Genomic DNA, 27661 nt, shown 5'->3' with positions numbered 1-27661 from the left:
TCCTGAAGGGAGCAGTGGAGGACCTACCAGAGACCAGCACCACGCCTCATCACTAATTCATGAAGCATGCATAAAACGGGCTACGGAAATGGTTCAGTCAAGAAATCTCTCACACACTAACAACACAACTAATACTATTACTTATTTGACTGTTAATAATGTACTACTACCATTACCAAGGATATATAGATCACAGGGCATGTGTGCATCGTCAGACAGAGAGTCCAGTGAATGGAACAGTGAAATTGTTGACAGTCTGCCTAAGCCAAGCCCTACAGAGATATCATGACCTCATTTACTGAGAGTAGAGCAGAGAGAGGCTGCTCCATATCACTCCCTGTCACTCTGAGGCACAACTAGAGGCCACTGGCCCCCTCTGCTGCCACGAGAAGGTAACTGCACACTGACAGTGGCGCTCTACTTGTGCCCTAGGCCTTATTATTGCCGTTTCATAGGTGGAAGAAAACACCCCCCCAAAAATAAGACAAGTGACATTAAATTTGACATTTTAATCACAGTTCCAAAAAGCAGAGGTTAAGGCCTAAATAGAAAATAACAGGTTGACTTTAAATGGGAGAGCATAGGAAAGAGAACTTCAGCAGATAACAATCCAAAGGAAAAACATAGTACTCCATACAGTGTTTATAAAATGACCAGGTCATCCACCATCGTATATTACCCATAGAACCATGCACCAGTCCATATCCAACCCAGTCATTCATATTCTCATACACCCACTCCAACCCCCAAACCCAAGCGCTGCATTCCATTCAAATAACCCCTCATTCAAAACAAATCAGAACATACCCATGTACCTCTTAAGGTATAAACTTGAAACTAAATGCATCTAAAACATATCACAGCTATGGACCATTACCTTGCCACAAAAGAATAGCAAGACCAGAACAGAGGTGGCCATTTTTATTAAATGTCTGCCAAAGCGAATTTCAACATACAGTCTCTTTAATTGGCGCATAATTAAATAATATTTAGCTTCCTTATTTACATGCAAAGTAACCATACTATCACCATAACGCCTTTAGAGGAGTTGTCCCAAAGACTAACAGGGTAGTGGTGGCTCCATTGAGGACAGAGGACTAGATAGCTGCACACTAATAAGCACCAGCCCCCTCTTCCCTGTCCCCTCCCCAGCCCTCCTTGCTGTAGCATAAGCTTCTACTATAACATATTTGGTTGTTGAGTATTTGGTGCCCCCCATCCCAACCAAAGTGAAGCCTCCCATCTAAGCAAACCCCATTTGGTCAAAACCACTCATCCCAAATATAGGGTGTTGAACCTACCACCACCACCACCCTGGGAGCCCTGAGGAAGAGGGAGGGGGAGGCAGCAGCATGCGGGGGGTCAGGGTCTTCTTGTCGTTCATTCCTGTGCAGAGCAGAGAGAAGCAGTGTCTTTAAGGGGTTGTAATGATTTCCTGTTTCAAAATAAACAGAACACGGATACGGTCGTTATGGCGTGAAGGACTAATCCCTCAGATGTATTTAATTACATGTTTGTTTCTCGCTGTTTCTCACTCAGTGTAAATCTGCCACACAACTCTTTCATTCTGCCTTGGAAAGACAAAAAGCTTGATCTCCTCTAACCCTCTGAATGATGTTGTTATTTTGACTAGTGTGCTAATGACAGCTTTGGTTCAGATGTCATAAGAGCACTAAAACTAACAGTGGATCTCCAATCCCAGGAAAAGTCAGTGCTGTCACCCTATATCCATTCCAACTCAATCACGAACTCTTGCATGCTTCTCACAAACAAGGATGCCTGTCCAATTAAACATGCAACCCCGATGTGGAATTTAGTAGAGTTGGGAGAACATACATTTATTTTACTACTAACAGACAGAGGCAGAATTGAACATGGTCTCTCCATGCCATCAGCGCCTAGCTCTCCAGGACCACAGAGGGAACTGCCTCCATCCATCCATCAGCCTCTCATCATCCCTCCTCACACAGTGACCCCTGGCCCAGCTTCTGACAGGGCCAGATAGTAAAAGCCCAGTAAGGAACCCAAGCTCTCTCCCTTCTGGGTCCCCATGGCAGTACACACATGTTTAACACTATTTGGGCATGTCAGAATGGACAGATGAATGGCCCTTTCTAATCACTAATCATGTTTTACTTTTAACCACTTACCCTAACCTTAATCCTTACCCTAACCTTAATCCTTACCCTAACCTTAATCCTTACCCTAATCTTACAACTCACTTCAAACTCTAAACTGAGAACAATAACTGATGTTCTTCCTCATTAGTTCTGACTGTATAGCTATACTATAGTTTGTCCATTCTAGAATGGCCATCTAGCTTCTACTTCCTCCCTGCTCTACTCTACCTGTTTGATAATCTCCCCCGTCCGGCTCTCGATGACGACGGTCTTGGCATCCTTGACGGGCAATGTGGATTGGAATTCATCACTCAGCAGGCCCAGGAGGGGGTACTGGTTCCTGTACCTACACATCAGTTATAAACAGTAAGGACCACATACTGGTTGGTTATGTACATACTGTATGCCAGTACAAAATCCTGTTTTGGGAAAAACCATACTAGGCACCTTAAATTACATTAACCCATTTTAGGGGAGTTTCTTCCAAATATTCCCCATAAAACAGGCTCATGGTGAGGTGGGGGGCTGACCTTTTGGTGATAGTGGTCGTGGTGACGTTCTTGGAGCTGTCACTCTTCTTCTGCTGCAGTTGCCAGATCTCCTGATGGTTAAAGGTCAGAGGTCAGAGATGGGAGGTCAGAGGTGAATAAGAAGGGAGGAGGAAGTAGGCCTGTGCCGTAAAACAGGTGTTATTGATGTAGCTAAAGGTGTACAACCGTGTCAGGTAAACACATTCCTAAGGTGAAATGAAAAGAACCTTCAGAGCCACATTAACACAAGCAGTGTGAGACAATGTAGTCAGACTGGCCTGACCAAAACCAATAACTTGATTATGGGAAAAAACTAGATGAAAGACCCTAGAAGCAGGGGGTTTTTCTAATCCAAACCTGTTGAGTTAGTTTGGTTCTCTTTAGGGGGTTTAATTCAGGCAATACATACAAATCTTGTTTGAGTTTATTCCAATAACAGGTGTAGGCATTTCCAAGAACTGATCCTAGATCTGTGCCTAAAGGCTGACCAGTGACCAGTAGCTTTGACCCCTGACCTCTTCCTGACGTTTGATGACGACCTCCCGCTGCTCCAGTGTTGTCAGCAGCTGTGTGATGCGAAGCTGCAGGCTCTTGTCACCTGATCTCTCCGTGGTGTACTCCGTGGTGATCTGTGTCAGCTGGGTCTGGAAAGACAGACAGACAATCAGAGACACACACAGTCAGCATAACCACTACATACCCATATTTCTGCTCACAAGCACAGTCAGTACTGCTACAGTACTTCCATCTGTGCAGGAAAGCCCATCCCTGTAGCCATGCATCTCTGTAGGCTTCTCACCCTGAGGCTCTGCAGTTCCTTGTCCTTCTCCTGGCGCAGGGCAGCTAGCTGCTCCGAGTACTGACGAGACAGCTCCTCTGTCTTCATCTGAATGGTGCTACTGCCGCACTGACCGGCCAGCTGGATGAAAACAGATAGAGAGAGAGACAAGTTAGTTAAGGAAGTTGGTTCTATGAGAATAATTCTACAGTCGGATACTATAGTTCCATCATCATGAGCAGGAAGAATTGGTAAGAGTTGATTCTAGCTCTGAAGTGAGATAGGCTAGAGTCAGAGATGGAGGGTAGAGTTAGAGTACCTTCTGTTTGAGCATCTCGTTCTCTTTCTCCAGGGCTCGGTAGCTGCCCTCCAGTTCTTTGACGCGGAACTCCCTGCCTGAGTCTGTACTGTGGCTGCTCAGGAGCTGAGTCTCCAGGGTCCGCTGGCTGAAGCTGCTCTCCTTCAGAGATATCTATATGGATGGATGGATGGACAGAGTTACTCACACATATATACAGCCATTGCACTAACATACAGTGCAGAAATACTCTACAGAGGAGGTGTACACACAGGCAAACACACACAGGCAACACACAGTGGAAGACACACACAAACAAACAAAAAAACTCCCCCCCAACACACACACACACCTACCTGTAGCTGTCTGTTGTTCTCTCGTACAGCCTCTAGGAGGCGGTCATACTGCTCAGCCTGGTCAGCCTTGAAGCTTAGGTCTCTCTCAAGGGTCTCCTTCTCACTCTCCAGACGCTGGGAGAACAGAGACCAATGATGTATATAAAGCCTGGATTGCTGATGCTATGTATTGGCCAATGAGAGGCTTTGAAGCCACCAGTCCCAGTAGGAGCAGTCCTCCATAGGAATGAATGGATTTTCATTTCAATTTTTTTCAGTATTCTTTGTTGTAGTGGGGACAGTAACATTAGTACTTTCTAAAAAATTATACTTTAAGGAAAATGTTTTTATACATTTTAACATTTTAATGTTTAGCTCATGTAATTTAATTTAAAAGTAAGCATTAAGGTGTCTGTAAAACAGCGTCCCGTCAGTCATCTAGTGCCATTGGTTACCAACCAGGGGTACTAGGACACCTGGGGGTACTTGGCCTATCCACAGGGGGTACTTGAGAAGACCCATGAGACCATAGGCTTACTGGCAAAATGCACATGAGCGGGTACTTCAGGGGTACTCTGGGCAGAGCAAAAAACTGTTGGTGGTACAGTAACTGAAAAAGGTTGGGAACCACTGATCTAGTGTATAAATCACTAACAGAGACAGAGACAGATACAGTAAGACTGCCTGCATGTACATTTCAATGAGACAGTTTAGAAAAGAGCATAAGAGGCTACTATAGGGGCCCAGGCCCCAGGTCTTACCCTCAGGTCCTCTGACATGTGGATCAGCTCCTCCCTCAGACTGCTGAAGGTGGTCAGGAGGAGACGCATTGTCTTGTCAGCTGTCATACGGGTCTGAGAGAGGGGGAGGAGGTTAGAGAACATACGTGAGAAAAACAAGAGTGACAGGACAGAGTGATTAATAGAGGGAAAGACAGAGGGGTTTAGAACACTGTTAAACAGCCAATAGGAACAGGTGTTACCTGCAGCAAATAGCGGATCTGCTGTTTGGTCAGTTCAGATGCTCCTTTGGGGATCAGGGCCTCGATGTCCTCTCTCTCCATCTGGACAAATACCCACACACACACACGTTTAGTCTTTCATGTTTCGAATAGTTACTTTCTTCTAAACATAATTTTGAGCACCTACTGAGAAAATGTAGTTACTAAGGGCTATGGTATAACTGTTTAAACAGTACAGTACAAGACTTATATGATGCATTGTGTAAAACCATCATGGAAGCCGCCCCTCCCTCCCTGCTGTACCTTGTAGTCATTGCTGGGATCCAGGAGGTGTTTCCTGGAAGAGAGATGGCAAGGTAAACACTAAAGAACATGACAGGGCATGAGGCGTGCACACACACATACACTAATCAGACTGATCTATAAATCATAGCTGTGTCTCTACACAGGTTTAAATGGAGACAGAAGGATAGGGGAACAGAGGGGTGTGTTTGCTCAGTGAATCACAGGTACTATGAGTAATCAGAGAGTCTGTAGAAAGGGAGAGGTCTGACTGACGGTTGTAATGTCTAGAGACTGATCACGGGACTCCCTGGGTAACAAGTGACAATTGTTGCTGAGCAGATTATCCCCAAAAACATTAGGGAGTTTTACATCCCACAGCGTATTTTATAGCCTAGCTAGTGAGTCTAGAAAGTTCATGTAAAATGTGTTGACTAGGACTACTAGAGACTGTTCTTTAAGGGCTCCAGGAGCGTTATATTCCTCCAATACTGTAGTCGCTATGCGTTACATAGAGTAGCAGCGCCTGCGCCTCAAACCTCATACAGTATTTTATGACCTAGCCTGACAAGTTGAATTAGAGCAAGTGGGACTTTCTGAACCAAGTGTGAAACTGAGGAAAGAGGAGATCCAGAGCTAACACTGATGATTTAAATACTCAACCAGCATCCGAAACCACCACTACAGTATTTCCTACTATTCTGGACAGTTCAGTAGGAGATAGAGTTACAGTACTTTCTCCCTTTGGTTTCTGTCTTGTTTCCTTATTGTCTCTCTTAGTATGTTATGTTTTATGATTGGTGCTGGAGGAAAAACAAAGCTATATATAAATGCCCTAAACATTAATAAGGCTTTATGCTGAAAAAAGCTAAACCCACCGTCCACGTATCTTGGCCACGTGTTCTGAGATGCAGGTGTGGATGTCACAGTTCTTCCTATAAACCTCCGCCAGCAGCTCTCCAAAGAAACGTGTGTCCATCTTCACCAGGGGTTCTACCTCCCTCACCTTGTTCTTTATATCCACCTGAGACACTTTCTCTATCACCCTCTCCACCTTCCTCTCCTCCACAATGTTCACGATGTCCTCTTCTACCTCCTGAAGAAAAAGAGAGGGAAAAAGTTCAATCTTAAACATCAATCCATCACAAGCAAAAGAGAGAGAATTGGCATAAAACCATGGCATAAAATGGCAATATGGTCTCTACAATCATTGAATCAATCACCCTATAGTTGGTTTCCTACAATACAACACATGCAACTGTTCCTTGCCCCCAAAATAAAAAATGTATCATATAATGGTAAAACATTTTCAGTGTAAACTTAAATGACTAAAACCAGATATAAAGTATGTAGAAAAGATAATGGAGCAATATATTGTTTAATAAGTACATTTTTGGGAACTAACAATCACCAAAATAAAAACTAGACAGTCAAGGAGAATCTAAAATTCAAGATATGTCATGGCATGGGGCCGCAATTGATTTTGTTATAATGTTTGAGCCACTCAGATAGCATAAGAACACAGCATAAACCACTGCAAAATATGTAGAATTGTAGGAAATGTGCTTTAAAATGGCACATTTTCTCTCAGCTCCATGGCAAAATGTGTAGAATTTGAGGAAATTAGCTTTGAAAATGCAATTCTTCTCTCAGCCCCATGACAAAATATGTAGAATTGCAGGAAACTAGCTTTAAAACTGTAAAATGTAATTTCCGCCCCCAAACTGTGTAGAATTGCAGGCTTTAAAACCACAAAATGTTGTCTCTGCGGCCAAGAGGGGGGCCTCTAATAGAGCTCTGCTACCCGACCCGAGCCCGACAGGCCCCGACGTTATACATGGGCCTGTTTTTTCATCAATAACTAGGGTATGGGTAGGGCTCCAGTATCACTAAATTGATCACTAACATTTTGAAGCTGAGCCATTTGCTCGTGCTCTGCTGCGTAGCACAGTCATAGTTTCAGACTGGTTTCGCCTGGTAGACTGAGAGAAAGAAAGAGAGAGAGAAGAGAGAGAGAGTGAAAGAGAGAGAGATAGTGTTCTCTGTCTAATCTCTTCCTCCATATTAAACTCCAAACCACGGTAGGTGTGGAGCCGCACAGCAGCCAGTCAAGACAGATTCAAAGTTAATCGTGGACTACAGGAAAAGGAAAAGGAGGGGCTGTAGTGGAGCGGGTCGAGGTTTTCAAGTTCCTTGGTGTCCACATCACCAACAAACTATCTAGGTCCAAAAGGCTCCTTAACAGCTTCTACCCCCAAGCCATGAGATTGCTGAACAATTAATCAAATGGCCACCCGGACTATTTACATTCACCCCCCCCCCCCCAATGTTTTTACACTGCTGCTACTCGCTGTTTATTATCTATGCATAGTCACTTTACCCCTGCCTACAGTACATGTACAAATTACCTCGACTAATAATATTGTAATGTCCTTTACCCAACACGGAGGGACCTTGTCAAGAGATACAGTGGGGGAAAAAAGTATTTAGTCAGCCACCAATTGTGCAAGTTCTCCCACTTAAAAAGATGAGAGAGGCCTGTAATTTTCATCATAGGTACACGTCAACTATGACAGACAAATTGAGAAAAAAAAATCCAGAAAATCACATTGTAGGAATTTTTTATGAATTTATTTGCAAATTATGGTGGAAAATAAGTATTTGATCACCTACAAACAAGCAAGATTTCTGGCTCTCACAGACCTGTAACTTCTTCTTTAAGAGGCTCCTCTGTCCTCCACTCATTACCTGTATTAATGGCACCTGTTTGAACTTGTTATCAGTATAAAAGACACCTGTCCACAACCTCAAACAGTCACACTCCAAACTCCACTATGGCCAAGACCAAAGAGCTGTCAAAGGACACCAGAAACAAAATTGTAGACCTGCACCAGGCTGGGAAGACTTAATCTGCAATAGGTAAGCAGCTTGGTTTGAAGAAATCAACTGTGGGAGCAATTATTAGGAAATGGAAGACATACAAGACCACTGATAATCTCCCTCGATCTGGGGGCTCCACGCAAGATCTCACCCCGTGGGGTCAAAATGATCACAAGAACGGTGAGCAAAAATCCCAGAACCACACGGGGGGACCTAGTGAATGACCTGCAGAGAGCTGGGACCAAAGTAACAAAGCCTACCATCAGTAACACACTACGCCGCCAGGGACTCAAATCCTGCAGTGCGAGACGTGTCCCCCTGCTTAAGCCAGTACATGTCCAGGCCCATCTGAAGTTTGCTAGAGTGCATTTGAATGATCCAGAAGAGGATTGGGAGAATGTCATATGGTCAGATGAAACCAAAATATAACTTTTTGGTAAAAACTCAACTCGTCGTGTTTGGAGGACAAAGAATGCTGAGTTGCATCCAAAGAACACCATACCTACTGTGAAGCATGGGGGTGGAAACATCATGCTTTGGGGCTGTTTTTCTGCAAAGGGACCAGGACGACTGATCCGTGTAAAGGAAAGATGAATAGGGCCATGTATCGTGAGATCAGCAAGGGCATTGAAGATGAAACGTGGCTGGGTCTTTCAGCATGACAATGATCCCAAACACACCGCCCGGGCAACGAAGGAGTGGCTTCGTAAGAAGCATTTCAAGGTCCTGGAGTGGCCTAGCCAGTCTCCAGATCTCAACCTTATAGAAAATCTTTGGAGGGAGTTGAAAGTCCGTGTTGCCCAGCGACAGCCCCAAAACATCACTGCTCTAGAGGAGATCTGCATGGAGGAATGGGCCAAAATACCAGCAACAGTGTGTGAAAACCTTGTGAAGACTTACAGAAAACGTTTGACCTGTGTCATTGCCAACAAAGGGTATATAACAAAGTATTGAGAAACTTTTGTTATTGACCAAATACTTATTTTCCACCATAATTTGCAAATAAATTCATTAAAAATCCTACAATGTGATTTTCTGGAAAAAAAATTCTCATTTTGTCTGTCATAGTTGACGTGTACCTATGATGAAAATTACAGGCCTCTCTCATCTTTTTAAGTGGGAGAACTTGCACAATTGGTGGCTGACTAAATACTTTTTTTCCCCACTGTATGTACCTCATGGTGTAAGCATATGAGGTGTTATTGCATAACACCATTGGTGTAAACTACACTGAGTATACAAAACATTAAGAACACCTGCTCTTTCCATGACATAGACTGACCAGGTGAATCCAGATGAAAGCTATGATCCCTTATTGATGTCACTTGTTAAATCCACTTCAATCAGTGTTGATGAAGAGGAGGAAACAGGTTAAAGGAGGATGTTTAAGCCTTGAGACAATTGAGACATGGATTGTGTATGTGTGCCATTCAGAGGGTGAATGGGCAAGACAAAATACTTAAGTGCCTTTGAACAGGGTATGGTATTAGGTGACAGGCACACCGGTTTGTGTCAAGAACTGCAACGCTGCTGGTTTTTCACGCTCAACAGTTTCCCATGTGTATCAAGAATGGTCCACCACCCAAAGGACATCCAGCCAACTTGACACAGTGGGAAGCATTGGGGTCAACATGGGCCAGCATCCCTGTGGAACACTTGACACCTTGTAGAGTCCATTCTCTGACAAATTAAGGCTGTTCTGAGGGCAAAGCTGTTCCTAATGTTTGGTATACTCAGTGTATATACACATCCTAGTGTTAAAAATACTATATGAGGTGTTACTGCATAACACTGAAAGTGTTCATTCCCAAACACTGACAAAGTGTAACAGCGTCAGCATTAATTTAACACTCAAAAGTGTGGACCCGTACAGACACCGGCCCAGTGTTGAATTTAACACTGTCAGTTTTGATTTAACACTGGATAATTTGCTGTGTAATCTTTCTCAGATTCTGATTCAGATAAGCTTTATTAGCATGAATGGCAAGGCCACTGTCGCTAAAGTGAAGTTTTGATAACGGCATCAACAATAACAGTAAAAAAATGGTGATTAGAGAAAGGAAATATATCAAAAAAATAAAAAATGGTAATAGTGTGGTGAGAGGAGGAGTCTACCGTGTCCGGAAGCGACGTCACTTCACCATTCATTTTTTGGATTCAGGTTCACTCAAACGTGGTTTTAAGCTTTGTTTTACTATTGACAGTTACAGCTGATTTCGGAATTGTATATCGATTCGCTCTCCTTAAATTTTAGTCTTCTGACCCCTACAAATCAGCTGGGCTAGACAATCTGGACCCTTTCTTTCTAAAATTAACCGCCAAAATTGTCACAACCCCTATTACTAGCCTGTTCAACCTCTCTTTCGTATCGTCTGAGATCCCCAGAGATTGGAAAGTTGCCACGGTCATCCCCCTCTTCAAAGGGGGTGACACTCTAGATCCAAACTGTTACAGACCTATATCCATCCTGCCCTGCCGTTCGAAAGTATTTGAAAGCCAAGTTAACAAACAGATCACCGACCATTTCGAATCCCACCGTACCTTCTCCGCTATGCAATCTGGATTCCGAGCAGGTCATGGGTGCACCTCAGCCACGCTCAAGGTCCTAAACAATATTATAACCGTGATCGAGACAGTACTGTGCAGCCGTCTTCATCGACCTGGCCAAGGCTTTCGACTCTGTCAACCACCACATTCTTATTGGCAGACTAAATTGCCTTGGTTTCTCAAATGACTACCTCGCCTGGTTCACCAACTACTTCTCAGATAGAGTTCAATGTGTCAAATCGGAGGGCCTGTTGTCTGGACCTCTGGCAGTCTCTACAGGGTTCACCTATACGCAGACGACACCATTTTGTATACATCTGGCCCTTCATTGGACACTGTGTTAACAAACCTCCAAACGAGCTTCAACGCCATACAACACTCCTTCCGTAGCCTCCAACTGCTCTTAAACGTTAGTAAAACTAAATGCATGCTCTTCAATCGAACGCTGCTTGCACCCGCCCGCCCGACTAGAATCACTACTCTCGGCGGGTCTGACTTAGAATATGTGGACAACTACAAATACCTAGGTGTCTGGTTAGACCGTAAACTCTCCTTCCAGACTCACATTAAGCATCTCCAATCCAAAGTTAAATCTAGAATCGGCTTCCTATTTCGCAACAAAGCCTCCTTCACTCATGCTGCCAAACATGCCCTCATAAAACGGACTATCCTACCGATCCTTGACTTCTGCGATGTAATTTACAAAATAGCCTCCAACACTCTACTCAGCAAATTGGATGTAGTCTATCACAGTGCCATTTGTTTTGTCACCAAAGCCCCATATCCAACACACCATTGTGACCTGCACGCTCTCGTTGGCTGACCCTCACTACATATTAGTCGCCAAACCCACTGGCTCCAGGTTATCTATAAATCACTGCTAGGCAAATACCTGCCTTATGTTAGCTCATTGGTCACCATAGCACCATGTCCTCCCGAGTGGCGCAGTGGTCTAAGGCACTGCATCGCAGTGCTAGCTGTGCCACTAGAGATCCTGGTTCGAATCCAGGCACTGTCGTAGCCGGCCGCGACCGGGAGACCCATCGGGGGGTATAAAAAATAATGTATGCACTAACTGTAAGTCGCTCTGGATAAGAGCGTCTGCTAAATGACTAAAATGTAAATAGCAACACCCACCCGTAGTATGCGCTCCAGCAGGTATATCTCACTGGTCATCCCCAAAGCCAACACCTCCTCTGGCCACCATTCCTTCCAGTTCTCTGCTGCCAATGACTGGAACGAACTGCAAAAATCTCTGAAGCTGGAGACTCTTATCTCCCTCATTAACTTTAAGCATCAGTTGTCAGAGCAGCTTACTGATCACTGCACCTGTACACAGCCCATCTGTAATTAGCCCACCCAACTACCTCATCCCCATATTGTTATTTATTTTGCTCATTTGCACCCCAGTATCTCTATTTGCACATCATATTTTGCACAATATCACTCCAGTGTTAATACTAAATTGTAATTATTTTGCACTATGGCCTATTTATTGCCTTACCTCCATAACTTACTACATTTGCACACACTGTATATAGATTTTCTATTATGTTTTTGACTGTACGTTTTGTTTATCCCATATGTAACTCTGTGTTGTTGTTGTTTTTATCGCACTGCTTTGCTTTATCTTGGCCAGGTCGCAGTTGTAAATGAGAACTTGTTCAACTGGCTTACCTGGTTAAATAAAGGTGAAATAAAAACATGTATTCGTTTCAGTCTGAATTGTTTAATCGAACGCCAGCTCCTGATATTATGGCATAAAAAGCTATATCCTGTCCCGAGCTTGTTTTCCCCGTTTTTCCTGTCTAAACTAGACAGTTTTCGTCTCACATTGCCAAACGTCATAAATACTGCACCCTCAACTTCAAAACTCATTTGCTAGTTATACAATCATGTAACTAAGACATTCGCTTGAAAGAAACTTGAAAATGATTTGTTGTTTTGTTGAATAGTCATGACTGGTTCGAGCTATTTGTTGTGTGGCAAGACAACGGTGGCGAAGAATATCATTGCTACTTAATGCGGATCCAAGTTCAGTTTTTACATTTACATATCTCACTGGTCATCCCTATGTGATGAGTGACAAGGGTTATTAATAAGGGGCGTGTATTTTTAAAGTGGAGCTAAGTGGTAGTGTCGCCCACTTAGCACTCTGGCTCCTGCCTGCCTGCCCTGCTTTGGGTGTAAACACCCCCGTGGAGGGAGGGTGTCCTTGAACCTTGCCTGGCTCCTGGCTGGGTGTGTCTGATATGGAAACATCTGTGGGATTCTTCCAGTGAAAGAGAGGTGGTAGGTAGAGGCTATGTTGACAGGCTTGGCCCTGAAGCTGGCTGACACTAAACCGGTTTGGAGAGCAGAGCAACACCTGAGGCAAGACGCAACAGGCTCTGTAAACACTTTATGCTGCTGCCCCTGTGTAGCACTGAGTTAAACCTATTTGGATACAACTGAACTGGGCATGCATAACTAAGGTCAAGCACAATGGTGCGGTTAGCTATACCCTGAGTGAAACTTTTCTATTTCTATACAAATACACATACAGTTGAAGTCTGAAGTTTACATACACTTAGGTTGGAATCATTAAAACTCGTTTTTCAACCACTCCACAAATTTCTTGTTAACAAACTATAGTTTTGGCAAGTCGGTTAGGACATCTACTTTGTGCATGACACAAGTAATGTTCCCAACAATTGTTTACAGACAGATTATTTCATTTATAATTCACTGTATCACAATTCCAGTGGGTCAGAAGTTTACATACACTAAGTTGACTGTGCCTTTAAACAGCTTGGAAAATTCCAGGAAATGATGTCATGGCTTTAGAAGCTTCTGATAGGTAATTAACATAATTTGAGTCAATTGGAGGTGTACCTGTGGATGTATTTCAAGGCCTACCTTCAAACTCAGTGCCTCTTTGCTTGACATCATGGGAAAATCTAAAGAAATCAGCCAAGACCTCAGAAAACAAATTGTAGACCTCCACAAGTCTGGTTCATCCTTGGGCGCAATTTCCAAACGCCTGAAGGTACCACGTTCATCTGTACAAACAATAGTACGCAAGTATAAACACCATGGGACCACGCAGCCGTCATACCGCTCAGGAAGGAGATGCGTTCTGTCTCCTAGAGATGAACGTACTTTGGTGCGAAAAGTGCAAATCAATCCCAGAACAACAGCAAAGGACCTTGTGAAGATGCTGGAGGAAACAGGTACAAAAGCATCTATATCCACAGTAAAACGAGTCCTATATCGACATAATCTGAAAGGCCGCTCAGCAAGGAAGAAGCCATTGCTCCAAAACCGCCATAAAAAAGCCAGACTACGGTTTGCAACTGCACATGGGGACAAAGATCGTACTTTTTGAAAAAATTTCCTCTGGTCTGATGAAACAAAAATACAACTGTTTGGCCATAATGACCATCGTTATGTTTGGAGGAAAAAGGGGGACGCCTGCAAGCTGAAGAACACCATCCCAACCGTGAAGCACGGGGGTTGCAGCATCATGCTGTGGGGGTGCTTTGCTGCAGGAGGGACTGGTGCACTTCACAAAAAAGATGGCATCATGAGGAAGGAAAATTATGTGGATATATTGAAGCAACATCTCAAGACATCAGTCAGGAAGTTAAAGCTGGGTCGCAAATGGGTCTTCCAAATGGACAATGACCCCAAGCATACTTCCAAAGTTGTGGCAAAATGGCTTAAGGACAACAAAGTCAAGGTATTGGAGTGGCCAAAGCGCTGACCTCAATCCTATAGAAAATGTGTGGGCAGAACTGAAAAAGCGTGTGCGAGCAAGGAGGCCTACAAACCTGACTCAGTTACACCAGCTCTGTCAGGAGGAATGGGCCAAAATTCACCCAACTTATTGTGGGAAGCTTGTAGAAGGCTACCCGAAACGTTTGACCCAAGTTAAACAATTTAAAGGCAATGCTACCAAATACTAATTGAGTGTATGTAAACTTCTGACCCACTGGGAATGTGATGAAATAAATACAGTGGGGGAAAATAGTATTTAGTCAGCCACCAATTGTGCAAGTTCTCCCACTTAAAAAGATGAGAGAGGCCTCAATCCAGAAAATCACATTGTAGGATTTTTTATGAATTTATTTGCAAATTATGGTGGAAAATAAGTATTTGGTCAATAACAAAAGTTTCTCAATACTTTGTTGTATACCCTTTGTTGGCAATGACACAGGTCAAACGTTTTCTGTAAGTCTTCACAAGGTTTTCACACACTGTTGCTGGTATTTTGGCCCATTCCTCCATGCAGATTTCCTCTAGAGCAGTGATGTTTTGGGGCTGTCGCTGGGCAACATGGACTTTCAACTCCCTCCAAAGATTTTCTATGGGGTTGAGATCTGGAGACTGGCTAGGCCACTCCAGGACCTTGAAATGCTTCTTACGAAGCCACTCCTTCGTTGCCCGGGCGGTGTGTTTGGGATCATTGTCATGCTGAAAGACCCAGCCACGTTTCATCTTCAAAGCCCTTGCTGATGGAAGGAGGTTTTCACTCAAAATCTCACGATACATGGCCCCATTCATTCTTTCCTTTACACAGATCAGTCGTCCTGGTCCTGGTCCCTTTGCAGAAAAACAGCCCCAAAGCATGATGTTTCCACCCCCATGCTTCACAGTAGGTATGGTGTTCTTTGGATGCAACTCAGCATTCTTTGTCCTCCAAACACAACGAGTTGAGTTTTTACCAAAAAGTTCTATTTTGGTTTCATCTGACCATATGACATTCTCCCAATCCTCTTCTGGATCATCCAAATGCACTCTAGCAAACTTCAGACGGGCCTGGACATGTACTGGCTTAAGCAGGGACACGTCTGGCACTGCAGGATTTGAGTCCTGGCCGAGGCGTAGTGTGTTACTGATGGTAGGCTTTGTTACTTTGGTCCCAGCTCTCTGCAGGTCATTCACTAGGTCCCCCCGTGTGGTTATTGGATTTTTGCTCACCGTTCTTGTGATCATTTTGACCCCACGGGGTGAGATTTTACATTTACATTTTAGTCATTTAGCAGACGCTCTTATCCAGAGTGACTTACAGTTAGTGAATACATATTTTTTTTATACTGGCCCCCCGTGGGAATCGAACCCACAACCCTGGCGTTGCAAACGCCATGCTCTATCAACTGAGCTACATCCCTGCTGGCCATTCCCTCCCCTACCCTGGACGACGCTGGGCCAATTGTGCGCCGCCCATGAGTCTCCCGGTCGCGGCCGGCTGCGACAGAGCCTGGATTCGAACCAGGATCTAGTGGCACAGTTAGCACTGCGATGCAGTGCCTTAGACCACTGCGCCACTCAGGACTTATGGAGATCTTGCGTGGAGCCCCAGATCGAGGGAGATTATCAGTGGTCTTGTATGTCTTCCATTTCCTAATAATTGCTCCCACAGTTGATTTCTTCAAACCAAGCTGCTTACCTATTGCAGATTAAGTCTTCCCAGCCTGGTGCAGGTCTACAATTTTGTTTCTGGTGTCCTTTGACAGCTCTTTGGTCTTGGCCATAGTGGAGTTTGGAGTGTGACTGTTTGAGGTTGTGGACAGGTGTCTTTTATACTGATAACAAGTTCAAACAGGTGCCATTAATACAGGTAACGAGTGGAGGACAGAGGAGCCTCTTAAAGAAGAAGTTACAGGTCTGTGAGAGCCAGAAATCTTGCTTATTTGTAGGTGACCAAATACTTATTTTCCACCATAATTTGCAAATAAATTCATAAAAAATCCTACAATGTGAATTTCTGGAAAAAAAATGCTCAATTTGTCTGTCATAGTTGACGTGTACCTATGATGAAAATTACAGGCCTCTCTCATCTTTTTAAGTGGGAGAACTTGCACAATTGGTGGCTGACTAAATACTTTTTTCCCCACTGTAAAAGCTGAAATAAATCATTCTCTCTACTATTATTCTGACATTTCACATTCTTAAAATAAAGTGGTGATCCTAACTGACCTAAGACAGGGAATTTTTACTAGGATTAAATGTCAGGAATTGTGAAAACTGAGGTTAAATGTATTTGGCTAAGGTGTATGTAAACTTCCGACTTCAACTGTATCGGTAAGTTTTGTCCCCCAAAAAATCTGAATCGGTATCGGACCCAAAAATATATATCGGTCGTGCTCTAGAAACATTCTTCATTCTATATCAACCAGCAACATAACTCATAACTCAACTCATAAGCCCAGTAGTGTATACTCTAAGACAGTGCTATTTAAATCGAGGCCTCCAGGACCACAAAACTACTGTCAAACATTACCTCATTCATTCAGGAAGCTCTCATCGGTTGGTTACTAGAAACTAATAGCCGAATAATCAGATCATTTTTTGGCTTTCCTTACAAACTACTGTCTTTTTTGCTCATGTCAACAGATCATATGACTGTGTGGTGCTCAGTCATTCGTTTGGGGTATTTGGCATATTTCTGGCCTTGGTGAGAACTTCTGCCTCACTGAAGAACTGAATGATACCACTTACAGTGACTGTCGCCTGTGAGCCTCAATGTAATGTTGAAAGGGTAAACTGAAAAAAATATTTGCACATTAGACCTTTATCACCAATGAGTATGGACTATAACCACAACCTCACAGTGCAACGTTGGTAAGAGTTTAGCCTGTCCATTTTGGATTGGGGTCCAATTTAAAGACGTAGATGTAATCATGCCAGACTATTTTGATAAATGACAAAATGTCACCTTTCATTTCAGGTAGGATTAGGCGGCCGCCTATGACGGCATTTTCCTAAACTGACCAAGACTGACCTCCAACAACACATAAAACCTCACATAATTCTGCCCAAAAACAATGACAATTTCTCTCAACCAGTGGCATATGGGCTTTTCAGGTGAGTGCTGATGCCACCCTGTGATAATCAGTGGCCACTTTGTCAAAGGCAGGGGTGCAAAATATTTTGCTTGTCCATTCCCAGCGTGCCTCTCCAGGGGATTTAAATGTTTCTATGGCAAACTTGGTGTTTGCATATACGCAGCAGCCAGTGTAATTGCCATTTGGATCTAGACAGCTTCTCAGTCTCTGGCCTGTGTTCCCACGCTAAACTAATAGCCCAGCGATGTTAATGACTGGGCTTGGCATTTTTATTGGCACTCTGCTGCCCTTGATGATGAAGATTGGGAACCCAAGGTACATACAGGTAGTTGATTACTCAATAACTAGTGGTTACGTATCGCTGCAGCGCTCCACCAACGTTCTGTCAAAATATAATCTAACATAAATCATGTAGCAGATATAGCCTATGGTAGAAAGAGTAGCCTACAGGTTGGAGATAAAATATATGACAATGTAATGAGACTGACACTTTTTATATCATGCACGTTTCTCCGATCTAATAGCCTAACCTAAATGGCGCCCAATCAAATAAAAAATTTGCTGACATGTTAACAAACACCATATCCTAAAAACAGGACAGGTCAAAGTCAAATGGATAACATGGAATGGACAATCAGGCTACTCACAACTGCTGTCCAGGAGTTTCACCCCGTGGGCCAAATTGTCATGATCAATGGTTTCAAGTTTGTATCTATAAAATGTTGATGAGCTGATCACATGATCTCCGCATGTGTAGTTCCCACCATAAAGCACGGAGGGAGAGGTGTTATGGTGTGGGGGTGCTTTGCTGGTGACACTGTCTGTGATTTATTTAGAATTCAAGGCACACTTAACCAGCATGGCTACCACAGCATTCTGCTGATATACGCCATCCCATCTGGTTTGGGCTTAATGGGACTATCATTTGTTTTTCAACAGGACAATGACCCAGCACACCTCCAGGCTGTGTAAGGGCTATTTTACCAAGAAGGAGAGTGATGGAGTGCTGCATCAGATGACCTGGCCTCCACAATACCCCGACCTCAACCCCATTGAGATGGTTTTGGATGAGTCGGACTGCAGAGTGAAGGAAAAGCAGCCAACAAGTGCTCAGCATATGTGGGAACTCCTTCAAGACTGTTGGAAAAGCATTCCAGGTGAAGCTAGTTGAGAGAATGCCAAGAGTGTGCAAAGCTGTCATTACATTTACATTTTACATTTTAGTAATTTAGCAGACGCTCTTATCCAGAGCGACTTACAGTTAGCGCATACATTATTTTATCGAACCCACAACCCTGGCGTTGCAAACACCATGCTCTACCAACTGAGCTACATCCCCTGCCGGCCATTCCCTCCCCTACCCTGGACGACACTGGGCCAATTGTGCGCCGCCCCATGGGTCTCCCGGTCGCGGCCGGCTACGACAGAGCCTGGATTCGAACCAGGATCTCTAGTGGCACAGCTAGCACTGCGATACAGTGCCTTAGACCACTGCGCCACTCGGGAGGTCATCAAGGCAAAGGGTGGCTATTTGAAGAATCTCAAATATAAAATATATTTTGATTTGTTTAACACTTTTTTGGTTACTACATGATTCCATATGTGTTATTTCATAGCTTTGATGTCTTCACTATTATTGTACAATGTATAAAATAGTAAAAATAAAGAAAAACCCATGAATGAGTAGGTGTGTCCAAACTTTTGACTGGTACTGTATATGGGCATTCATAAAATTCCATTGTGGGCTGGCACTGTAGACTACACCCCTGTAAGCACGGACCGACGCTGATATCTTTTGGACACCTTTTTTTGGTCCTGTCTGGTCCGGCCGTCTTTTTTTGGTGCGGTCCGGACCGGCCTTGAACCAATCATAGACGTCTATGTTTTGTTGAGATTTGGTCCGGTCTGGACCAGCCTTGATTTGGCCCAAACATAGACATCAATGTTTGGTTCAGATTTGGTACGGTCTGGACCAGCGTTGATTTGGTCAAAAAATAGACATCTATAAATTACGCATTTTCAACTTTAATTCAGAACCGAAAATGAACCTAATTTCAACGTCCGGAAAATAAGTATTTTAACTTTTCATTCAGAACCTAAAATGAACCTAACATCAACGTCTCAAAAATACGTATTATAGACGTCTTTTCAACATAATTTTACTTACTGGGACTAGTGTAGATTTGCGGGGTATAGGAGCGGCCGACCGGGCCTGCACAAAGTAATCTCATTTGGGGGTGAGAGAAAGTTCCTGTCTGTACAGCTGTCTACTAACTTGCCTACGTTTTCCATAGTCATGCAAGCAGAAGATTAGAAGGTAAGTGATGATCTTGGTCCCTCAGGGCAACAAAGCTGACTGACATTTGTTTTAACACATCACTTTAAATCCAAAAACCTTTTTAGGAGGAAACTAACTTTCACAAAAGAGAGCTGTGATTTTTCCTTAGTGTGAAGAAAGTAAGAAACCTATAATTCTGTCTTTCAACCTCACCTCTTCCAGATACAATAAAATACATAGGTGTGGTGTGGTTAAGAACAAGCTGGATCTGTCCTCCCTTCATAATGTACCTGACAATCAGTAGTGACTAATGGATATGTTCCATGTGATTCAGTGAGAAAGGAAAACTGAATCCCTGAAGAACGCTAAGTCTATGGTTGTACGCCCTGAAGTGTCTTGATCTTGGACTTAATGAATACTTCATTGCATTCTCAGAAGATGTTGAATGCAAGCCTGAACAACATAGGCATGTTACAACACATGAGATGACAATAACATAGAACAACTTAAACAAAGAGATTATGCAAATAACTCCTCAGACGCTCAGTATGCCTCTTCAAGTGGCTAAAAAGATAACCTCAGTCAGACAAAATCAACACATAATCACACACACAGACTCACATGTACTTACACACTCAGTCATACACACTTTGACATGACCCAAGTATGCCATGATGATTACTTGACAAAACAATACTGAACAGCAATAACAGTCAGTTAATGTGCTCCCAGCAAACTGAAATGAAAACCAGGTGACAACACCACCACACATTAATATTTTTTTCTCTCTGTTTTGACAGCAGCTATAATCATCATAGCATCTCTGGTCTGATCAAAGAGAGCTGCCGCCGCAGACCACAGCAAAGGCTGCTGGGTAGCAGGGTGGCATGCCGCACCCTAACCTGGCCCAACGCATAGCGTTGCATAAGACTAGAGACAACGCTGATGAACAAAGTTCAGCTGTAATGCTGTTCCTGTTCTTTATTCTCTTTCATAAAACCAACTGTATTGCCAAGGCCAAGCTTTAGTCAAAGGTTGGTGTGTGAGTTGGTTTCAGTGGAAGCCTATACATCAAATCATGTGGACTTCCACCTATGGCTGGCTCATTGTTCTGGTAAAGGCATGTTAAAAGCTCCAAAGCCACCACTAGGTCAAACTAGACCAAGCTTAACTGCACAATACAATAACTGCACCATTAGGTAATTACTATATTTCCATAAAAGTTATTTGAGAAACAGCTGTGAACAGGGTCAAGGGTCATAAACGGTCAATAGACCTGACTCCAGAAATAAAGGTCCAGGCAGGCAGATATATTCCAGGACTGTAGTGTGTGTTAGCTCTCAGCATTATCTACAGTGTGCTTGCATGACTGTTTGCATGAATCATTGACTTAAGTGCAGTGCTGTACACCCACACTGTAAAAACAAAATATGTTGATTCAACCAGCTGCAATAGGATTGAGAGTTTGCTCAACAAAATGTTCACACACAAACTTTTTGTTGAGCAAACTCACAATCCTATCGCAGCTGGTTGCCTTACAACTGTACGTAGAATTTAAAAAAATGTGTGTGTGTGAGGTCTTGCGTGTGTAAGTGCATACTTGTGTGTGTGCCCTGTGCAGGTGTGTTTGTTCAAGTGTAATTAGATGCTAAACGGGTGTGCACGTATGAAGGTGTGTGTGTGTGTGTGTGTGTGTCTCTGTGTGAAGAGTAGTACGCAAGTAAATTCCATGTGTGTGCAGGTGTGTATAGTCCCTCACCTCCTCCTCCTCCTCCTCCTCTTCCTCCTCCTCTCCGACACTAGGCTCAGGGCTCTTGATGGAGCTAGACGTCTGGCTGAAGACAGAAGGAGTTCTCCCATTCACATTCTGAAGGAAGCAAAAAAACAGGCACAGGATCATTAGAGTATAGGTTGTTAAATATTACTGGTAGTACCTTCTATGTAATTTGTGTAACACATCACATTTCTAAGAAGAAAAAACACTTGTATTTCTGTGGCACTGATTTGATGATGAACCTGAAAGTTCAACGAGAAACACTGCTGCAGATAGAGTGATGACTGGGGCTGTTAAATCAGAGGGGTGTAAGAAGTTGATGTATTATTTAGTTGTAATAAGTTGTAATTTAGTGTGACAGCTGGTTTAAACTTGACTAGGTGTGGCTCCATAACAGAAGTACCCTGTGGGATCCAAGACAAGACAAGCATTCAGGAAAGTATGCTTCATTCATCTGTGTTTTTTTCTCAGGCTCAGGAATGCATTTTCGGTTGGTGGTATAAAGGTGGTTCAAATGTCAAACGTACGTTAGTTTGCAATTTTTGAAATTACGACAAAACTGGCGCACTGACATTTTCCAGACCTATGACAGGTTCGGCAATTTACCTGTCTAACATCAGCTGTCTTGTGCTGAGGTGGCTGAGACATTGTTTTTTTTATATATATTGGACATGACTTTTGTCCAGCTTCTGTGAAATGTTTGGACTCATTATGTGCGATGCCCATTGCATGACATTTGTCAGTGACTGTAGGAAGCCTGTTTAGGAACAAATCATTTCAAAAGACTATCATTTTGTCAAAAAATACCTCTTCCACTGTCAAATCGCAAGAATTCTCTGTCCGTGGTGCTCAATCCACTTGTAGGCTATATTTGCCTGCTTGTTTGTTTACCTTTCATGTGGCAAAGTCACTACTGACCATATCAACAGCGATGGTATGCTATAGCTATATACAGTGCCTTCGGAAAGTATTCAGACCCCTTTACTTTTTCCACATTTTTTTACTTTACAGCCTTATTCTAAAACTGATTAAATCGTTTTTTTCCCCTCCTCAATCTACACACAATACCCCATAATGACAAAGCAAAAACTGGTTTTTAGAAATGTTTGCAAATGTATTACAAATAAAAAACGGAAATATTACATTTACATAAGTATTCAGACTCTTTACTCAGTACTTTGTTGAAGCACCTTTGCAGCAGACATTTTTTGGTACCCTTCCCCAGATCTGTGCCTCGACACAATCCTGTCTCGGAGCTCTACGGACAATTCCTTCGACCCCACGGCTTGGTTTTTGCTCTGACATGCACTGTCAACTGTAGGACCTTATATAGACAGGTGTGTGCCTTTCCAAATCATGTCCAATCAATTGAATTTACCACAGATGGACTCCAATCAAGTTGTAGAAACATCTCAAGGATGATCAATGGAACCAGGATGCACCTGAGCTCAATTTCGAGTCTCATAGCAAATGGTCTGAATACTTATGTAAATACGGTATTTCAGGTTTTTATTTTTTATAAATTTGCAAAGATTTCAAAATAACCTGTTTTTGCTTTTTCATTATGGGGTATTGTGTGCAGATTGCTGAGGAAAATTGTTAATTTAATCCATTTTAGAATAAGGCTGTAATGTAACAAAATATGGAAAAAGTCAAGGGGTCTGAATACTTGCCGAAGGCACTGTATATTTGGGAACAGTAACGGTGAATGGACATTCCCCCTTTCTCTTTATATTGGATATTTTTCCGGGTGCTGTGAAAAGTTTGAATGTGCGTAAGAACCTTCATAGTCTATGTTGTCTTTTAGGCCTAATATTATATGCCCACAGGTAGAAATGATGGTGCCTCTAACTGTATTTAGAAATAGCCTATTTAAAACAAGTTGTTGCGTTGTTTAGAATTTGATTAGAATTATTCACCATCTTTCAAGGTCAAATGCTATGTTAACAATATATTTCCATATTGAAGCCACACATTTAATGTTCAAAAATATGTTCAACATATTTTGTAAATATGGGAAAGGCCTACATTTTGTTATTTTGTTTCTGTAGGCTATTTAACATACTAGGCTATATTGGACTAACATTCGAATTGGTGTGGATGACAACGCAATACATAAAAGACCATAAATACACAACTTGAAGGAACCACATATTTAGCCATGGAGCACATTCTGATTTTCCAGTGAGGGGGTCAAGCCTCTACACACCTTCAAGTTGTTTATTAATCAAAACCCAGCCCTTTCCCGCCACCACTAGCTACCGCTCCCATAATTCTGTTTGTGTAAATAGCCTAAATATTTCTGACACACCCCTTGTGCTACCACCAATGCTTAGATTTACCATTGCATTAGGTTTGTTCAAATAGAGCCCTCTTGGTTATACTGGAGCAAATGGTTGTGCCATTAGCATACTGCCAAATCACTATCATAAGCAAGCATGTGGCTTTTTTCTGTACAGTATCATCAAAGAAAGAATGAATGGTTTAAGGACAATGCACAGTGGGCTGATTATGATATACCTGTCATGTGGACCTGCACTGACACGCAGTTCTCTTTATTTGCACATGGCTGGATTTTCTGATGGGCCCCAGAGATCATCAGTAATAGATTATGCCCAAGTGTAAACTGTTCCTTACATTCTTGAAATACATTATATACAAATATTATAATATGTTAAACTCATCATATTTTAGACATAAATCCCCATCATACAGTGTATTGTAATAAACTCACCTCTACATTTTGTTGTCGGTAGATGTTCGATTCTTCCAAACTACTCACACTGACACTCTCGATATTCTGCAAATATACAGGTGCCACCATTTGCTGCATAACCTGTGGGGCCTGGTTGACCAACACGTACTGCATCTGCTGCTGCTGCATCGCCTGCTGTACCGGCATCAGGTAGCGCACGGTCTCGTAGCCATTACCGATACCATACTGTACCGGAGCAGACGAAACACTCATAGCTCTGTAACCGTCGATGTATTGGCCACCGTCGATGTATTGGCCCGGGGATAGAACTGTGGTGGCCGGGTCCGACGAGACGCTGACGGTCCTGTATGATGTGGAGGTATTGTGAATAGACATCTTGCTGCAAAGAATTACGCCCAAACAGAAACTTTTAAACGACTATTTACCAAGTGTATCCACAAAGTGGCCTTCTTAGACCATGTGTGCGCGCAAGCGACCTTTTATTATCGAAGACAATCGAATAGCCTACTTCATGAAAAATTGTTGCTGAGTGAAGGCTAAATCAAATAAATCCAGTCCCTATGAAACGCGGAACTTCCTTGAAAAATAAAGTGCTTTGCATAATAGGCTACGTAACGAAAGCATTGGGGGCGGCAATCTATGCAAATGACTTGCTGACATACAGTACCCCGTTCTCAAATCAGATGGAATGTCGCCTACCTGAATGGACGGGCAAATGTAATGTGGGAGGCAACCAACAAATACAGTACAGGGCAGGCCACAGATAGACTGTATAAAATTGTCATCTGTATGATTGTTCCAGGTGTTGACCTGTAGGCTACTAGAGCCTGCAGAGGTGCGTTCTATTTTTGGAAATCCTGCCATATATACACATATACACACACACACACACACACACACACACACACACACACACACATACATACATACATACGAAGTCAGAAGTTTACATACACCTTAGCCAAATACATTTAAAACACAGTTTCACAATTCCTGACATTTAATCCTTGTAAAACTTCCCTGTTTTAGGTCAGTTAGGATCACCACTTTATTTTAAGAATGTGAAATGTCAGAATAATAGTAGAGAGAATGATTTATTTCAGCTTTTATTTATTTCATCACATTCCCAGTGGGTCAGAAGTTTACATACACTCAATTAGTATTTGGTAGCATTGCCTTTAAATTGTTTAACTTGGGTCAAATGTTTCGGGTAGCCTTCCACAAGCTTCCCACAATAAGTTGGGTGAATTTTGGCCCATTCCTCCTGACAGAGCTGGTGTAACTGAGTCAGGTTTGTAGGCCTCCTTGCTCGCACACGCTTTTTCAGTTCTACCCACAAATGTTCTATAGGATTGAGGTCAGGGCTTTGTGATGGCCACTCCAACACCTTGACTTTGTTGTCCTTAAGCCATTTTGCCACAACTTTGGAAGTATGCTTGGGGTCATTGTCCATTTGGAAGACCCATTTGCGACCAAGCTTTAACTTATCCACATAATTTTCCTTCCTCATGATGCCATCTATTTTGTGAAGTGCACCAGTCCCTCCTGGAGCGAAGCACCCCCACAGCATGATGCTGCCACCCCCATGCTTCACGGTTGGGATGGTGTTCTTCAGGCTTGCAATTACCCCCTTTTTCCTCCAAACATAACGATGGTCATTATGGCCAAACAGTTCTATTTTTGTTTCATCAGACCAGAGGACATTTCTCCAAAAAGTACAAACTTTGTCCCCATGTGCAGTTGCAAACCGTAGTCTGGCTTTTTTATGGCGGTTTTGGAGCAGTGGCTTCTTCCTTGCTGAGCGGCCTTTCAGGTTATGTCGATATAGGACTCATTTTACTGTGGATATAGATACTTTTGTACCCGTTTCCTCCAGCATCTTCACAAGGTCCTTTGCTGTTGTTCTGGGATTGATTTGCACTTTTCGCACCAAAGTACGTTCATCTCTAGGAGACAGAACGCGTCTCCTTCCTGAGCGGGGTGACAGCTGCGTGGTCCCATGGTGTTTATACTTGAGTACTATTGTTTGTACAGATGAACATGGTACCTTCAGGCGTTTGGAAATTGCTCCCAAGGATAAACCAGACTTGTGGAGGTCTACCATTTTGTTCTGAGGTCTTGGCTGATTTCTTTTGAATTTCCTATGATGTCAAGCAAAGAGGCACTGAGTTTGAAGGTAGGCCTTGAAATACATCCACAGGTACACCTCCAATTGACTCAAATGATGGAAATTAACCTATCAGAAGCTTCTAAAGCCATGACATCATTTTCTGTAATTTTCCAAGCTGTTTAAAAGGCACAGTCAACTTAGTGTATGTAAACTTCTAACCCACTGGAATTGTGATACAGTGAATTATAAGTGAAATAATCTGTCTGTAAACAATTGTTGGAAAAATTACTTGTGTCATGCACGAAGTAGATGTCCTCACCGACTTGCCAAAACTATAGTTTGTTAACAAGAAATTTGTGGAGTGGTTGGAAAAAGAGTTTTAATGACTCCAACCTAAGTGTATGTAAACTTCTGACTTCAACTGTACACACACACACACACACACTGAGGGAAAAAAGTATTTGATCCCCTGCTGATTTTGTACGTTTGCCCACTGACCAAGAAATGATCAGTCTATAATTTTAATGGTAGGTTTATTTGAACAGTGAGAGACAGAATAACAACAACAAAATACAGAAAAACGCATGTCAAAAATGTTATAAATTGATTGGCATTTTAATGAGGGAAATAAGTATTTGACCCCCTCTCAATCAGAAAGATTTCTGGCTCCCAGGTGTCTTTTATACAGGTAACGAACTGAGATTAGGAGCACACTCTTAAAGGGAGCAAGAAGCAATCAATCAGATTCCAAACTCTCCACCATGGCCAAGACCAAAGAGCTCTCCAAGGATGTCAGGGACAAGATTGTAGACCTACACAAGGCTGGAATGGGCTACAAGACCATCGCCAAGCAGCTTGGTGAGAAGGTGACAACAGTTGGTGCGATTATTCGCAAATGGAAGAAACACAAAATAACTGTCAATCTCCCTCGGCCTGGGGCTCCATGCAAGACCTCACCTCGTGGAGTTGCAATGATCATGAGAACGGTGAGGAATCAGCCCAGAACTACACGGGAGGATCTTGTCAATGATCTCAAGGCAGCTGGGACCATAGTCACCAAGAAAACAATTGGTAACACACTACGCCGTGAAGGACTGAAATCCTGCAGCGCCCTCAAGGTCTCCCTGCTCAAGAAAGCACATATACAGGCCCGTCTGAAGTTTGCCAATGAACATCTGAATGATTCAGAGGAGAACTGGGTGAAAGTGTTGTGGTCAGATGA

At 42.9% G+C, this 27661-nt stretch overlaps 1 protein-coding gene across 2 annotated transcripts; it reads right to left on the bottom strand.

Annotated features, from left to right (window-relative positions):
• Window positions 1-494: 494 nt before the first annotated feature.
• Window positions 495-24924, bottom strand: LOC121573624 (protein POF1B). Of its 2 annotated transcripts, none has more exons than XM_041885740.2 (13): window positions 24348-24924; window positions 21599-21706; window positions 6183-6400; window positions 5326-5359; window positions 5044-5124; window positions 4823-4915; window positions 4083-4196; window positions 3748-3900; window positions 3450-3569; window positions 3166-3294; window positions 2651-2721; window positions 2349-2466; window positions 495-1435 (listed from the first exon to the last, which is right to left on the bottom strand). In XM_041885740.2, exons 1-13 carry the CDS (start codon window positions 24702-24704, stop codon window positions 1415-1417), a joined length of 1617 nt encoding a protein of 538 aa, XP_041741674.1. In that variant the 5' UTR covers window positions 24705-24924; the 3' UTR covers window positions 495-1414. The 2 variants fall into 2 exon arrangements, with proteins under 2 accessions (XP_041741674.1, XP_041741675.1); XM_041885741.2 differs by having other exon boundaries at window positions 495-1386.
• Between the last annotated feature and the right edge of the window lie 2737 nt (window positions 24925-27661).

This window comes from Coregonus clupeaformis, chromosome 9, assembly GCF_020615455.1.
Source record: "Coregonus clupeaformis isolate EN_2021a chromosome 9, ASM2061545v1, whole genome shotgun sequence".
Classification (NCBI taxonomy): Eukaryota; Metazoa; Chordata; class Actinopteri; order Salmoniformes; family Salmonidae; genus Coregonus; species Coregonus clupeaformis.
This window is presented reverse-complemented; position numbering and strand designations above follow the sequence as displayed.

What these genes read in the sequence shown, in the direction of transcription:
- LOC121573624 (XM_041885740.2), bottom strand. Translation starts at nt 24,704, where the DNA reads ATGTCTATTCACAATACCTCCACATCATACAGGACCGTCAGCGTCTCG. An exon ending in ACCGACAACAAAATGTAGAG is followed by an intron (nt 21,707 to 24,347) that starts GTGAGTTTATTA and finishes TGCTTCCTTCAG; the next exon opens with AATGTGAATGGGAGAACTCC. An exon ending in CGGGGGAGATTATCAAACAG is followed by an intron (nt 1,436 to 2,348) that starts GTAGAGTAGAGC and finishes ATTTTGAAACAG; the next exon opens with GAAATCATTACAACCCCTTA.